The sequence below is a fragment of the Nelusetta ayraudi genome, unplaced genomic scaffold (assembly GCF_046127955.1).
Source record: "Nelusetta ayraudi isolate G7.1 ecotype Tasmania unplaced genomic scaffold, CSIRO-AGI_Nayr_v1 ptg000003l, whole genome shotgun sequence".
Classification (NCBI taxonomy): Eukaryota; Metazoa; Chordata; class Actinopteri; order Tetraodontiformes; family Monacanthidae; genus Nelusetta; species Nelusetta ayraudi.
The window spans coordinates 1200672-1216533 of NW_027466053.1; the positions used below are offsets into that span (position 1 = coordinate 1200672).

Sequence of the window (15862 nt, forward strand, 5' to 3'; positions counted from 1 at the left end):
CACCATATCAAATCAATATCAACTCTCAGTATTTATTAATGTAGAAATATGTTTCAAGGAAAATATTCAACAGATACCCTGAAACACTCAATTTTGTATAAATCTGTTTAAAAAAACAAACAAACAAATCATTGAATTCCTGAGGTACAATTGCATTCATTAGTCAAACATTAATTAACTCTCAATGCCGAGCATGTAAACAATATACATGTAATATTAGAGGAATGCATGTTTCTTTGGTACATTTGTTCCCTTTGTTTGACGGTGATATGGGTGATATTCATTATTTTCTTTATTCGTCAGCATTGTCAGAATCCATCATCACATTCAGTCTCAACCCGACTGGAATATGGTCCGTCAGGCCAGCCAGCTGCGTAATGAAGGTCATCTCTTCAATTTCCTGGATTGAAACAGAGAGGAGGTGCTCTGAGTGCAACGACACTTTACGCTTGCAAATAGAGAAGAAGTAGCATTTAAAAACCTTCTTTCTGCAGTAATTCTTTTGCCAAATCAAAACGTTTTCCAAGACTATCTGGTGCATTTAAACGACAAAAGCCAAAGACAGGAAGACCAAGTGAAGGGTAGAAAAAGCCACGTACTGTTCGGCAGTGCTTGGAAGTGGAGCTCTCTCTGTAAAGGATGTAGTCTATGCGCCGTCCAATCCACGGCTGGCCAGACTCTGGGTAAACCAATGGCATGCTTTCTGCCGGAACAGGTGGGGAGATGTAGAGCTTCCTCAGCTCCTCTCTCTCCAAAGTTCTACACACACACACACAGCGTTACTTTGTTGTTACTGAACATTATTGTAGTTGTGAAAAATTAAAACTTGACATACTTTTGAAGATTTTCCGGAGTTATAATGTCATCTTCGTACAATGTAGGCTGCTCCAGCAAAGTACCTTTAAACACAAATATTTCATTCAGCGACATCATTAAAAATCTTTCACACATCTCTTGCTGCAGCGACGTTAGAAATGAAAAAAATGGGAGAAAATGACTAAAAATTAAACTAGAAAAATAGAGCGGCCCGCACCGATGACCCAGGGCTTTTCTTTCCCTGGAGCCGCTCTGCAGGGATCTTTGTATTGCTCGAAGAGACAGTGATTCTGCTCCTTCACGTCATCTTCATGAACCGAAAATAGAAGATAAAAAGAATACAGCAAATTCAGAGAGTTCACACCATGACAACAAAAAGGACTTTTTTAAAAATACATTTTTTTGAAAGAAAAACCCACCAGGCGAGCAGTTGTCAAAGTTAAAGTCACCGCAGAGCACGTCAAACACAACGTCCTCGTCAGGCTGCCAGTGGGCTGCTTGGAAATCGCTGATCCACTCGGTTACCATGTCCAGCTGGTCGCAGCGAATCTCTCCTTCACCTGATGCAAAACAGTCGGTCAGTCAAAACCAATCAGGGTTCAATGCCGTTTCCAAACCTGTGCGTGCGTGTCAGGGAAATTGTGCGAGTCAGACTTGCCCTCTGGTGCATGAAGATGTGTGCTGTTAAAAAAGCCAACCACTTTTTGCTGCTTTTGATTTTGCCCAATAAGCACCTGCATGCGAGAACAGTGACAAGTTGCATTTCAGCTGCATCGACACTGCGACGTACAATGATGCAGCACAAAGAGAACAATCGCAAATGACAAAAGCGTTTTTTTTTTTAGATTTGCAATTGTGAAAAATCCATTTATCATTTTTTCAAAAAAAAAAACAAAGCAAAAAAAGATTATTTTTTTTCAATATCTGGTTCGACTAACAAAATGAAAAAAACAAATAAATTGTTTTTCTGATTGCCAATTTTGCCCTCAATTGGAAAATAGACAAAACAGATAACAGCGATTGTCCAATTTTGACTTTGATTCGAGGCAAAGTAATACATGATAAATGTGTTCTCTCGCATGCGTTAAAAAAGAAAATCTCTCACATACAATAGACGTAATAGAAAACTTTCAGGTCACATGCCTTGACTCGGATCGAAAAATCCAAATTGGACAATCACCCTGTTTTTTTCCATTTTCCAATTGAGCATAGAATCAGGAATTGTAAACACAAATTTCCAATGGTCGTCGAAACAGTTTGTTTGTTTGTTTTTATAGACGAGAGTTATTTAATTTTTTTGCCTTCAGTTTTATTTTGAAAAACGACAGATAAACACACTGGATTGCGAACGCTACCTTTATGGAGAGGAGACCCTTGGCCGCCAGGGCGTCCTCCCCGCGGCTGTTGGGGAAGCAGTGGTACTGGGCCTCCAGGATGGGGAAGCGGCTGGCCACGAAGATCCCGCTGTTGAAGAACTTGAAGGACGAGCAGCAGCACGGAGGCTGGCAGGCGTACACGCCCACGTCGTATAGGATGTGGCCGAACAGGGGCTTCAGCTGGTGCAGGAGTTTCTTGGCCGCCCTCTTGTCAAACACCTCCTCCAGGCACAGGACGTCCACGTTGGCCGGGAAGAGCGGGGACACCTCCCAGGGCACGCTGTCCTGCTGGTGCAGGCCCTGGGCCAGCAGAGCCCGCGGGGCGCGGCGGTGGCTGTCGGGGCTCTGCCGGTTGGAGTTCTGGTCGGAGTTGAGGGCGGCGGAGTGCTCCTCGGGCACGTCGTCCTCGCAGGGCACGCACACCACGACGCCGCCGGACTTTGCGACTGGGCCGCACTCGGCAGCCGAGTCCGGGCGCTGAGACACCGGCTGCGTCTGCCTGTCAGTGGACCCGTATGTTGACGAGTTCCCCCCGGGCAGGATGCTGTTGGAAGGGGTCAGAGTGCCGCAGCTGCTGGGGGAGTCGACGAAGATGCGGATGTGCGGCCGACAGATTCCCTGAGCGATGCGCTGGCCGATGGCGGACGCCCTGCGCTGCGTGTTGCCCAGGTTGTTGAAGCGAGCCAGGCTGTCGGGCAGCAGGCACAGGTTGGCCGTGGCGAAGCCGAAGGACGCCTTCCCACCCGCCTGCTCGAACCCCCGGTGGATCTCCCTCTCGGGCAAGCTGCTCTGCTCCACGTGGTAGTGGAAGGGCCGGCGGCACGACTGCAGGGGCGCCCACAGCAGGAAGCCCAGCAGGGCCACGGGCGCCGTGGCCAGGAAGAGGAGGATGAAGGCCACGGAGCCAAACAGGACTTTGAGAGGGTGGAGGTAACACTCCTGCTCCACCCGCTTGCTGCGCTCCAGCGTGGTGGACTTGCACACGGCGATGAGGCGATCCAGGGACCAGAAGCAGGGCAGGATGAGCGCCCAGCCCACGGCGTGGATGAAGGCCACCAAGCCATTGGGAAACGCGGAGGGCTGCAGGACCATCTCTGTGGTGCCCCTCCCCCACCGTCCTACCAAACCATGCAGGTCAACGTGACCACTTCCTGCTGGCACATCTCCATGTGAGTGTTTCATTCATGGTCCTGTGTAAAAAAAAAAATAGAATAAAAGGGGAAACATCTGTGAAGGTTCTCAACCATCCAGGTCTTCTTAAGGTAGAGGAGTTGATTTAGGACAACTGGACTAGAGTTATTGCAACAAGCCTTGAAGAACAAGTCCAGTTGGCCTAACTCAACCCTGCTACCTAAAGGGGAAATGTGTCATGATAAGATTCCATTCATTCAAGCTGTTTGATAGATACAGTTGTGCTCATAAGTTTACATACCCTAGCGGAATTTATGATTTCTTTGCCATTTTTTAGAGAATATGAATGATAACACAAAAACCTCTCTTTCACTCATGGTTAGTGCTTAGGTGAAGCCATTTATTATCAGACAATCGTGTTTACTCTTTTTAAATCATAATCACAACAGAAATTACAAAATAAAGATTCAATGAGTTTGTTGGCTCCTGACAGACCCTTGCACTGACATCTCTGGACTGAGTCATGGAGAAAGCAAAAGTCAAAAGATCTGCGGGAAAAGGTCATTGAACAGAAAAGGGAAATAAGAAGATATCCAAGGAACTGAGACTGCCAATCAGCAGTGTTCAAACTCTAATGAAGAAGTGGAAGGTGAGAGATTCTGTTGAAACCAAACCACGATCACGTCGACCAACGGCCAGGAAATTTTTTGTGATGCAAAAAAACCCCACAGACTCTCTGAAAAAAAGTTGTGTGGATGTTTCAAGGTGCACAACAAGGAGGCACTTGAAGAAAAATGGGCTGCATGGTCGAGTCGCCAGAAGAAAGCCATTACAACGCCAATGCCACAAAGAATCCTGCTTACAATATGCCAAACAGCACAGAGACAAGCCTCAAAACCTCTGGAACAAAATCATTTGGAGTGATGAGACCAAAATTGAGCTTTTTAGCCACAACCATAAACGTTACATTTGGAGAGGAGTCAACAAGGCCTATGATGAAAGGTACACCATTCCTACTGTAAAACATGGAGGTGGATGGCTGATGTTTTGGGGATGTGTGAGCTCCAAAGGCACGGGAAACTTGGTTAAAATTGATGGCAAGATGAATGCAGCAGGTTATCAAAAAATACTAGAGGAAAATTTGCACTCATCAGCCCGGAAGCTGCGCATGGGGTGTACTTGGATATTCCAACATGATAATGATCCAAAACACAAAGCCAAGTCGACCTGTCATTGGCTACAGCAGAATAAAGTGAAGGTTCTGGAGTGGCCATCTCAGTCTCCTGACCTCCATATCATTGAGCCACTCTGGGGAGATCTCAAGCGTGCCGTTCATACAAGACAGCCCAAGAATTTACAGTAACTGGACCAAGAAGAATGGGCAGCTTTACCATCAGAGAAAATAAAGCGTCTCATCCACAACTACCACAAAAGACTCCAAGCTGTCATTGATGTTCAAGGGGGCAATATGTTGTATTAAACACTGGGGTCTGTAAACTTTTGATCAGGGTCACTGTAAAATTTCTGTTGTGATTATGATTTAAAAAGGGTAAACACGGTTGTCTGATAATAAATGGCTTCACCTAAGCACTAACCATGAGTGAAAGAAAGGTTTTTGTGTTATCATTCATATTCTCTGAAAAATGGCAAAGAAATCATAAATTCTGCCAGGGTATGTAAACTTATGAGCACAACTGTAGATAGATAGATAGATAGATAGATAGATAGATAGATAGATAGATAGATAGATAGATGCTTTATTGATCTCAAGGAGAAATTTGCATTTTTTTGTTTTATTTTTTTTCTTCTTCCGATAGCTCGACTTGTGGTTGTGTGGTGAAGGAGGAGTTCCCTCATGTTCAGACATGCTGCTGGAGGAGACCAGGCCCGCGCAACACTGTAATCACTCCGCACAGGGCCAGGGGAGTGTTTACAACCTTTTATCAATCTGTCAATGTGTACCCAGATGTTGGGACCACTGACTGCACTCACTCAATTAGCAGTAAAGCAGGAAGTGTCGACCTGTGATCTCCAAGGTCTGGTTTCTGTGGGCCGCGGGCACGGTTGGTTGGTTTGAATTACTCACTGTCTTAAACTGATCTTAGTTACATGCAGCCTAAGCATTTACATAATTGATTTGATCACTTTCATTGCTTTAAAGAATCACCAGATGCTCATTTTCATCGGTATGCATTGTTATCCATGTACTAGACTCTAGTACATTTTAATGATAATCTTAAAAGTGATAGAATATACAAGATGCATCCCGACGACGTAAAAAAAAAAAAAAAAAAAAAAAGTTACATTGATGGCGAGAGTAGTGTCTGAAACATTTTCTGACAAACATTAGGAGTCTTTGTATAAGGAAACAGGAAAAACATGCAGTAAGTTTAAATGAAGCAGTTTGTACTGGAGGGAAAACAGAAAGGTTAATCTGAGGTAGGGGTTTGTATACAGCACCATACAACACAGGATGTGTTTTAACATACCCCTTGTTTTCATCCCCACACAAACATTTCCCATGTGACCATTAAGCCTATCGATTATGACGCAGTTGTGTATGTCCTCTCAAAACAATGACGATCTATTCATTAGGTCTGTATATACACCTGTGGTGTTGGAGCTGCTGCATCTTTGGAGTTGTCCACATTGACTGTGAGACTCCCAGAGTTGGACCGGTGCCAGATCGATGCTTGGCTTCTTTAAGAACAAACTTGCTTCAATATAATAAAGTCGGTGTCAACGAGGATTCACACAAACCGCTGAAATCTCCCTGAAAATGGCTTTAAAAACAACTAAGAACCACATTGAACTCCTTCGTAGCGGAGTGTACCGCGATCTCAGTCTCTCTCTCTCTCTCTCCCTCTTCCTCTTTCTCTTTCACCCTCTCTCTCTCTCTAGTCCCGGTGCAGCCATGCTAACGTCACAAATAGAGAGAGGGTCTTTCAAACGGACACATACCGCCAACACGTGTTGTTGTGTTTCTTTGACAATGGCTGTTAGGTCGAGTTTATTTATTGTAGTTTTAGCAACCAGTATCGTCGATGCGCGAGGCCACCTGTCCCGCCGCCCAGCTAGCTTCTAGCAGATGATCCTACCTACCTTGGCACCGTAAACCAGGCCAGTTCGTCCGATGATCCAGGGGAGCGCGCTGTGCTGCTGATTCCACGCGTTCAAATACAACATTCAGCTTTCGAACTTCCCAAAATTGAGTTGAATTGCTTCCTCGTACGTGCAGCACTGTTATTGAGCCGCCCTGCTCTCCCTCCAGTCAGTGACGGGCCGGCGAGGCGGGCGGTGATAAGCCGCGCCCCCTGATGGCGGAGTGTGAGTGCGTGAGCTGCTTTGTCGGCTCCGTTTGTCACGTGACCGCACCTGACACGTCCTGGTGGTGTCGTGCCGAGTTCTGCACGCCCGCGCCCAGAGCTGGAGACACCTCGCGGGAGCGCGCTCCGCCGTAGCTTCGGAGCAAACGCCTCCATGAAACTTGCAGCAGTGCACGTTCCCGCGAGGTGGATTCCAATCTCGACAAGCGTGCAGAACTCGGCACAACATTGAGTGTACCCGCTAATATGACAATGACTCATTAACTCCTTCTTAACTCATTAACTGACTGTTGACATTGCAGTTTCTCACTGAAGGCATCAAAACTACGTATGAACACACATGGAATTATGTAGGAAACAATACATGTGTCAAATAACCGAAAGACGTTTTAAATTTCCATTCGTCTAAATAACCACCTTTCATAAAAAGCATATTCAGAGTTATTGAAATTTTGTCTCGACCTTTAAAATAAGAATATTCTTTGTCTCCCAATGGGAGAAAAGTCTTTTTATTTTGGATTTAATCTGAATGAGTGTCATTTCATTTAGAAATGCAATTTAATACAATAAACAATACATTTCATCATCCATCACATTGCCAAGACACGTCGAACTATAACCGCTGTCCGAGCAAAGATAAGAAATAATTCACATGACCAGTGACTTCTGACATGTGCGCGCGTTACTCTCTGCAGTCCATTGGATTTCCAGCAGTTGGTTCAGTTCAAGCATATGTACTTTAAAATATCCAATAAATAAACACATGACTGTGCGTTCATATAATTTATCAGTCCTTATGTACAGTGGTTGGTGTCAGCCTGCAGATGCCAGCACTGGGTGACCTACCACAGTAGCAGCGGCTTTTTGTCTTTCTCTGCCATGTTGCAAAGGCACGACAGGAAAAGCAGCAGTTCCTTCTTCAGTTGAATTGGCGCCACGGCTGTCACGTGCCTCTTCAAAAATTCGGGATTGTTTAGTTCCATGTATTGGATGCTGTTGTCCGTGGGCCTTTCCATCAGGATGCCGTAGGTGTTCACTATGAACTCCGCCAGGGGAGGATGAAGAGCCGTTTTGTAGCCAAGCTGAACCAGCCTCTTCATGATGTGACCGTACCTCCGGTTCAGGTGATGCTGGTAGCCCTCATCCACCTTCCCTGACAGCGGGTGAGTGCTCACCTTTAAAATAAGACCCTGGGATTTTATAGTCTGAATTCATGCAGAACCATCTTGAAATTTTCAAATAACTTTGTTTTTGTTTGACTGTTTTATCAGGACTAGATTTTCTTTTCACTGATAGTGGAAAGAGTTCATTTCTTAAAAAAAAAATATATATATAATGTCAAAGTCTTACCTCTATGATCTTATCTGGTATGTTGCGCAGTGTGAAACCATAGAGCCTCTTGTAGCCCTGGAAGACGTAGGACAGAATTCTTCTGTCCAGTTGGTAGGCAATCTCTCCAAGAAGTCTTTCTGGTTCTGGAGAGAAAAAAGGGATGGAATCTTTTTCATACAACCAAACTGACCCCGCCTGTCTATCTAACATTACAGACGTCACGCTCACCTTTGACCTCACAAGGGATGTCAGTCTGGCAGCTCTGGGACTCGGTTTTGTCTGTGTGTAGTGAATTCAGGATAAAGGAGCTGAGGTCGATGGGGGACGAGGTCTTCTGCATGTGCTTGGCTTTGGGTTGCTGCAAGTAATTTCGAAATTGCTTCTCCTCGAAGGTGGTTTGCAGCAGAATTGATGGTTTTGTCCGGATGGAGCAGGCGCAGACTAGGGAAGACAATGTGGTGTTATTTATGTCATTCAATATTATAAACATGCAAGATTTTAAACTCATTGCTCATTACAAAAAAAAAAAAAAAAAAAAAAAAAATTATCAGCTGTAGGAACCCCGAACAACTGCATTTTAATTCATGACAATAAATAAATAAAAATTCAATTGGCTTCTTGCTGCCATCTAGTGGCAGAAACAGAACAGTACCTTGGGAGTCGTCCGCGCCGATGAACCCCTGCACCGTGGCTCTCAGGTCTCTGTTCTCCTGGATTATGCCCAGAACCGCCTTCAGCTGATCATTTTCCTGCTTGAACTGTTCGTTTTGCGTGGACAAGGCAGTGACAGTTTGCTCCAGGTTCATTTTAGGCCTCGTAGTTTCACAGTCGACCAATAAACATCCAACGCATCGTATGTTCTGACCGAAGGGTTTTTCTCCAGAAGAGCATTGGAGACGGGTGTGAAGTCCCCTCTTCTTTTATGGCGCCCAGAGCATTGCATCCATCTTCTTCCATGAAGTTCAATTACCCCTGACATTTTTCCTCTCTTCTAGTTTTCTTCATTTTTACCAATCATCTCTTGTCCTCTCTTTCAGCAGGGCCTCCGCCACCAAGTCTGTGTTGTGACTTTTTAGTCAGATGTCTGCTTTAATCTCAAATAGCCAGGATTCTGACATGAAAGTAAAATTAGATGCACACACTAGTTGGGCTTAACAGAAAGAAAAGAAGAGCGGAAGAGAGTAAAACACGGCTGCTGTAATGGCAGATGGCCTTTAGCCTATCAACTTGAAACATGTGCCATGATTACCTTTCACAAAAATAGGGACAATTATAGGTAAAAGAATAAAAAAAACAAAAGAACATTTGAAGTATTCGGTAAATTTGCGTTGAGAACGTTCAGAAATATCGTCTGTGTTGACCTCCCTTCTGTCGCGATCTTTCATTCTGTTTATGTGAATGAATTTTCCTTGTCTCTGTTTTTAAAGCTATAATACGTTTTATTTTAGCCGTAGTACTTTATCAAACCCTTTTGGTCTCAGGGACTTGATACACCAGCTGTGAAAGTCGTAATTTTGACGAAAGAAAGGGTTGTTTTACCTTCACCTGAAGCGTGGTCAACGGTTTTCCCTCCAAAATATATCAATTTCAAATACAAAATGTTCTGATCATCATGGTATCACATCTACATATACACACAATGTTTGAAGAAGAAAAAGGCAATTACCCATTGGACTTCAGAATGGCTAAAGATTGAAGGTAATGTAAAAACATTGATGCTGGTGTAGCTGATAATCATAATACTGGCAAATAGAAGAGAATAAACACTTGACTCGTTTTCACTGTTCTCCATCCACATCATGACTTTACACAAAAACATAGTAGGTACATTTTTATTTTATTTCACTTTTGAACATTTGCAGTTAAGTCATGCAATACAAATCCAAGGTGAAACAGACCTTGCATTAGAAAACATTTACTGTCTACTGACATCAAATGTCACCTATTGAACAAAAAAAGTTCTAACACTATCCTTCAAACTTACCAGGTATAAAAAGACATTAGAGTTAAGAAACTATCTGAGACATTATATAAAGGCCAATAAAGCTTGTATTTATTGCTACAACTCCATTTGTTCTTTATACACAGTGTATCACCGTCAAGTTATCTTTGAACCACCACTGACTGCTCTTCAACGCCATACTACAGACACGTTTCACACTGGAGAACAGAATAAAAATAATGGGTGTTGTTACTGTGAAGGTCCATAATAAATACATAAATAGCATAATTTAAAAGGCACATTAGGAAACATTTTGTCAAAACGAAAGATTTACATTCAACGACTTTTCTTCCCTTTTTGCCCAAAAACGTACACAAGGTCCAATTTCAAAGGGAAGTAAAGTGAGTGCTTTTTGCAAGTTTCAGCCAGAACCCCTGCACTTTTTCCTATGTACCATTAGGAAAATATATTTTAAAGAGAGACAGTTGAGGTTTTCTACTCTATTCCACTCCAAACTGAACGAATAACATAAAAAAGGGAAAAAGAAATCTGAAGAAAGTGTGACATCTCTAGAACGTCTGCATAGCTTTATCAGACAGACAGTCCCGGAAAACAAAATAAATACTGCAAACTGCATGTCAATGCAGTATACCTCCTAGACATATATATTCAAGTGTTTTTTGTTTGCTTTCAAGAGCTGAGGAAGAACCCTGATCATAAGACATAAATGCACTTGGGAATTTGATTTAATGTCGCTGCAGTTTCAATATATAAAACCCACAGGAGGCCCGATGAGATTCTTTGATTATTAAATATTAAATATTCATAGATACACATTAGTGGCAAAATACTGAAAAAACACTTGAATAAAATAAAATAACAGTATTCATTGCTTGTATAGCCATTATTGCTGTTTTTTCTTCTTCTTCTTCTTCTTCTAGGCTCTTTAGCAGAAGGACAGTTAAAGTGACAATCACCACTCAGCACCTGTTGCCCTCCACTTCCCCCTCCCCCACTCCGAGCCTCGGCTTCCTGCTGGGACCTCCCCCTGCTCCTCGACTTCACAGTGTGGCCTTTCACTCTACTGCATGCGATCCGTCTGGAGCTGCTGAGGCTGATACTGGCTGAAGGCGGCAGCGGCAGCTGCCGCTCCCGGAGTGGCAGCGGCGGCCAGGGGCTGCTGGACGGTGTAGCCGTACCCGGCCGTGGTCATGTAGCTGGCTGGGGCTGGCGAGGCGGCGTACGGGTACTGTTCGTAAGCGGCGGCGGCAGCAGCAGTGGCGGCGGCTGCAGAGTACTGGGCGTACGCCGCCCCCGTGTAGTCAAGGTACGGGGATGTGGCGGCAGCAGCGGCAGCTGTCGCTGTGGCGGCAGACTGTTGCACGTGGGGGATGACCATGCTGGGCTGGACAAAGGCCTGAGGGTAGACGTAGTGAGCGGGAACTCTGTCGGATACAAAGAGACACGGGGTGAGCACGGCGCCTCGGCTCCGTCCGCCCTCTCTCAAACGATGACACCCAAACTTGGGCATTCAAGAAAAGCAGGCGCCACCAATACGTCAATCCAGAACCTCAGAGCACAGCAAATTCATTCATTAACAACCGGAAGGTAAACCCTACCTAGGAATGAAAAGTTAAGGAAGCAGCAAAAAACAACCAAACCAATAAACACAAGCGCAAGGTTTTAATTTGAAACAAACAAACCAAAAAGCGCCTGGATCTGAAACACGGTAAGGCATTAAAAAGAGGACAGCCCAGCTCTGCACCCAGTGTTTCACTGAAGTGTTGGACAAAATGCGAACTCATCAGACCACAACACCACAACATGTCAAAGTAAGACGTGGACAGTAAGTGTGTCCACATTCGATCACATCAACGGCACACGTACATGCATGCCCACACGTGTTAATGGATCCCTAAAGAAACGAGGAGGACTGAAGATGAAGCTTTCTGTCTGAATGGAGCTAACTGCTTAGCATTGGGCCCTGCAGAGAGCGACAAGATCTTTGTCAAAGGTGTCATATTATACTATAGCCATTTTCAGATGTTCAGTTTTCATTGTCGGCACGTGAGAGCAGTCTTACATGATGGAGTGGGCAAAAACACTGAGCACTTCTGAAGATAACAGCATCATTTTAGCTTCCGGAGAAAAAACAAACGGATGCTTTGCTGTTTCTTACTTTTGCTTAAAACAAGACGAAACAAGGTGGTCTTGGGGGGCGGGGGGGTTCAGTAAAGTATCAATGGCCTTTGTGACATCAAGAAGGGTTGGTATCCTGTTTCAGCAGCCACTTTCTAGAAAGTGTGGCATATCTGGAGAGTTGACTGACAGACGAGAGACACACTGTGAGAAACTGGCAAAGTGAATTTGGCAAATTTCCCCACTGTGGGATGAATGAAGGCGTTCTATTCTAGGCGGTTCTATAATATGGGACCTTTCAAAAGAATGGTTCAGTTCAGTTGGTCCAGGCCCGGGTATCTGGGTGAAACTCTGCGACACTTATAACTTGTGTCAAAGTCACTCTAGGTAAATATACTGAGGAGCAGGTGTGGAGCTGTTATATCTGTCCCAGTCGCCAAGGCCGCCCCCACCCCCGCCCCCACCCTTCTTACAAGAAACACCCCCCACACGAACACACGCGCTGACTTGATTGACAAGGGGGGCTGCAAGCGGGCTATTTTCTGCTCGCCTTGTCAACTCAAAGGACAAGCTGATCTCCTCCTTCAGCAACACATGGCAGAAGGGCACTTGTCGACTGCAATGGCTGCCTGCCTCCATTCGACTTTACATATCGCAGGATAGAAGGCTGGAGGCGTCCCAGAGGAGAGAACAGCGGCTGAAATGTTGGAGTGTTCAGTCCGATTCATCGATTGTCTTTTTGCCGTGAAAGAAGAAGGTGGTTTGAAAAGACAGGAGCTCGCACGCGTCCTTCCTTCATGACTTTGTTTTAACATCGTTGGCTCAGAGCGCCTGAAGGGCACAGCTGACCTAAGCCGCCGGCTATTGAAAGAGACACATTAAACATTTTTGTGCCGCTGCCGGGCGGAGGGAGCTAAATAAAGGTGCTTTGTAAATCACCAGGACACATGGTTAATCCCCGGCACATAACCAAAAGGCTTCACGGGCACATGTCTCGGCCCACCTGTTGTCCGCAGCCGAGCGGCCCTGTCTGTGCCATACATTATTAACAGCGCCGCTGAGTGACTCCCATTTTCCATCTGAATTTGAGAGGCCGTGGAGATCAGTGTAGCCAACAGCTGCTGCCTTTAGAGAGCAGGCTAGGATCCCCGTCGCTGGCAGAGCCGGAGCGCCGGCAGCATTAGGGTCAGGCCACATGTAAAAAAAAAATTAAGAGGGCTTTTTAGGACTGACTGCGCAGCAAAATAGGGCACCTTAATCACGGATGTGGGGTTCGTTCATTTCTAAAATTAGTCTTGCACGCATACGATCCAGTTAGAGTTCCATTAAGCAGAAAATACACTGGATCTGACTTGTGAAAGGCCTGGAACGGAGGCGACTCCTGCTTCTTTAAGGTCCCTTCGCCATCACCGACCGCACTGTAAAACGACACCCGTGCTGTTGTTTCGGCCAGGGTGTCGATTACCCTCCTCTGATTACTCTGCTCTGCACGCGACACGAGGAAGCGATGGTTAATGAAAATGTATAAAGAAGACAACAGAGACCACACAGTATCACGGGGTGAGGAAAAAAACCAAAACCCAACTCCCGACATGCAGGCCAGGTGTTTGTTTTGTTGCACGGGGCTCGTTTTGGGTGTAAACACAACGTGATGTGCGATCATCGGCGCCCCCTTTGACAACAAAACAGCATCGATTGAGTGTTAACAAGAAACTAGGAAGACGACGAGAAAAAACAAACAAAACGGAACCACAGGCTAAAAGAAGTGGGTGATGGGTAACACTCTGCAGTTACAGCTCCCTGTCGCAAAAGTCTGTCGCACAGCAAAAAAAGAAAAACCTCCTGCACCCCCCACGCCCTCCCAACCCAACCCCACTGCAAGTGGAAAATGAGCACACAGTTAAGCTGAACACCACTTCATACTGAAAAAACAAGGCACACACAGGTCTAAGAGCTAAAGAAAACTGGAGAACAACAAAAACAAAACAACAAAAGAAAAGAGAAGACTTCCATGCATCTAGTCACCATTTCGGCTCGTTTGTGTATGTCAGAGTATAGAGGTAACACTTTAGCGCTCTGCCCAATCGCAGACCCAGCTATTCCTCAAATCACCATGTCCCCTCATCATCCTCATCATCCTCATCATCCTCATCACCTGCTATTTTAACCGTTAGCCACCCTGTCAGATCAGAGAGAGACAGACAACATGGAGTCAAGTCCTGTGCCGGGACAGGTGTGGGCTATGTGGTCACAGTCAATGGCGAGCAGAGGACGAGCACACATTCAACAGTCACAACGGTCCACCATTCAGGAGTCGACAGGTGGGGGGCAAAGTGACAGGTGACACATTTACAACATTGAAAACAACAACAACAACAACAACAACAAAAGTGTATGTACAGATCCAAAACAGACTCAGAATTGTGGAGCAGTGACAATAAGTGTGTGCTGGTGGACATACCCGTAAGGTCTCTGGATGAAGGCCGGGTGGATCTGGGGGACACCGAAGGTAAACCCTGGAAGCACAGAAGGTTCTGGGTCTGCTTGCAGTTCTGCTTGTGGATTGTGTTGGGCTGTGACAGCAGAGCCACCTGCCTTACCTGGCTGGATGACTCTGGGCTTAGCCCCGAGGTAGGCCAGGTTGACGTTGGCCTTCCTGCCGTCGATGATGGGGTTGGGGTCCTTGCAGGCCCGGTCAGCCGAGGCCCGGTCCGCCATGGTCACCTGTGGAGGAACAGGTGGGCCACAGTGACGATGACTAGGAGGCCCGTGTCAGATCCATGTGATCCACTTTACTACTTCTAGAGGGGTTTGATGGCTTTCATTTATGGACGTTTTCCCAGTTTATTTTCCCACGAACCCGCCACTGACTGTCACACGCACGCACGCACGCACAGGCACTCGTCTCGTGATACCCCCCCCCCCCCCCCCTCTCTCTCTCTCCCAACCCACGTGCACGGCAACGGAACACACAAGCGAATGTCGACTTACGAATCCATAACCTCTGGACTTCCCCGTCTGGCGGTCGGTGATGACCACCGCCTCCTCGATGTCCCCGAACACCTCGAAGTACTTCCGGAGGCTCGAGTCGGTGGTGTGGTACGGCAGCCCCCCCACGAAGATCTTGGTGAACGTGGTGTCCTTCTGTGCCGAGTGCATCGTGCGCCGATGTGCAATTTAAATTGTGTCGTGTCGTTGCTGTTCTTGTAGTTCTTCTTCCGTCCCTCCGTCGCGGATAAAAGTTGTGTGTTCGGCGGCAGCGGCGTCGCGTTCAGTGGGTTGAGGCTGTGGGAGTGTGTGTGGGTGGGTGTATGTATGTGAGAGTGTGTGGGTGCGTGTGTGTGTAGCGTGGACGGACGGATGGACAGACAAGCTGCCGCCCCCTCCCACCGGTGATGTGGGTCCGGAGGAGGAGGAGGAGGAGGAGTGGGACACCTGTTTGCGGGAGATCTGCCACTTGTGTGTCACGGATACTTTAGTTCAGGCACATTCAGACTGCCGCTGCTGCTCAGGCAGCTGCCGCTGCGCACAACTGCGCCAGTAAAAGAGTTCAGGCCAGGGGCGGAGCTAGGTGGGGGGTGGGGGTGGGGGGTGTATACAAGTATTTCTGACTTGATGATTGCCCTGGATTTTGTTCTTGGTAGAAACAAGAAATTCAAAGATGAAATTTAATGTGACACTAACCGTAATCCGAGGACAGTATGAACACATTGGCATGGGTTTATGATTAATATTTCACACTTGCACAGGTTTCCTGCTTTCTAATTCTGAGGAATGGTGACAGGCCGACTGTTAAGAGG

General features: G+C 46.1%; 3 protein-coding genes across 4 annotated transcripts; all 3 read right to left on the reverse strand.

Moving 5' to 3' along the window:
• Positions 1 to 272: 272 nt before the first annotated feature.
• smpd5 (sphingomyelin phosphodiesterase 5) lies at positions 273 to 6619 on the reverse strand. Its single transcript, XM_076027720.1, has 8 exons — positions 6426 to 6619; positions 2172 to 3382; positions 1475 to 1550; positions 1236 to 1376; positions 1034 to 1123; positions 836 to 899; positions 600 to 759; positions 273 to 400 (listed from the first exon to the last, which is right to left on the reverse strand). The coding sequence occupies exons 2-8, from the start codon at positions 3372 to 3374 to the stop codon at positions 293 to 295; spliced, it is 1842 nt and encodes a 613-aa protein (XP_075883835.1). The 5' UTR covers positions 3375 to 3382; positions 6426 to 6619; the 3' UTR covers positions 273 to 292.
• A 573-nt stretch (positions 6620 to 7192) lies between these two features.
• Positions 7193 to 8787, reverse strand: LOC142890686 (speriolin-like protein). The gene is made up of 4 exons (XM_076029903.1): positions 8634 to 8787; positions 8210 to 8422; positions 8000 to 8124; positions 7193 to 7824 (listed from the first exon to the last, which is right to left on the reverse strand). Exons 1-4 carry the CDS (start codon positions 8785 to 8787, stop codon positions 7492 to 7494), a joined length of 825 nt encoding a protein of 274 aa, XP_075886018.1. The 3' UTR covers positions 7193 to 7491.
• A 2080-nt stretch (positions 8788 to 10867) lies between these two features.
• Positions 10868 to 15472, reverse strand: rbm24b (RNA binding motif protein 24b). Of its 2 annotated transcripts, XM_076027740.1 has the most exons (4): positions 15054 to 15463; positions 14663 to 14786; positions 14524 to 14578; positions 10868 to 11368 (listed from the first exon to the last, which is right to left on the reverse strand). In XM_076027740.1, exons 1-4 carry the CDS (start codon positions 15219 to 15221, stop codon positions 11005 to 11007), a joined length of 711 nt encoding a protein of 236 aa, XP_075883855.1. In that variant the 5' UTR covers positions 15222 to 15463; the 3' UTR covers positions 10868 to 11004. The 2 variants fall into 2 exon arrangements, with proteins under 2 accessions (XP_075883855.1, XP_075883847.1); XM_076027732.1 differs by having other exon boundaries at positions 14524 to 14786; positions 15054 to 15472.
• Between the last annotated feature and the right edge of the window lie 390 nt (positions 15473 to 15862).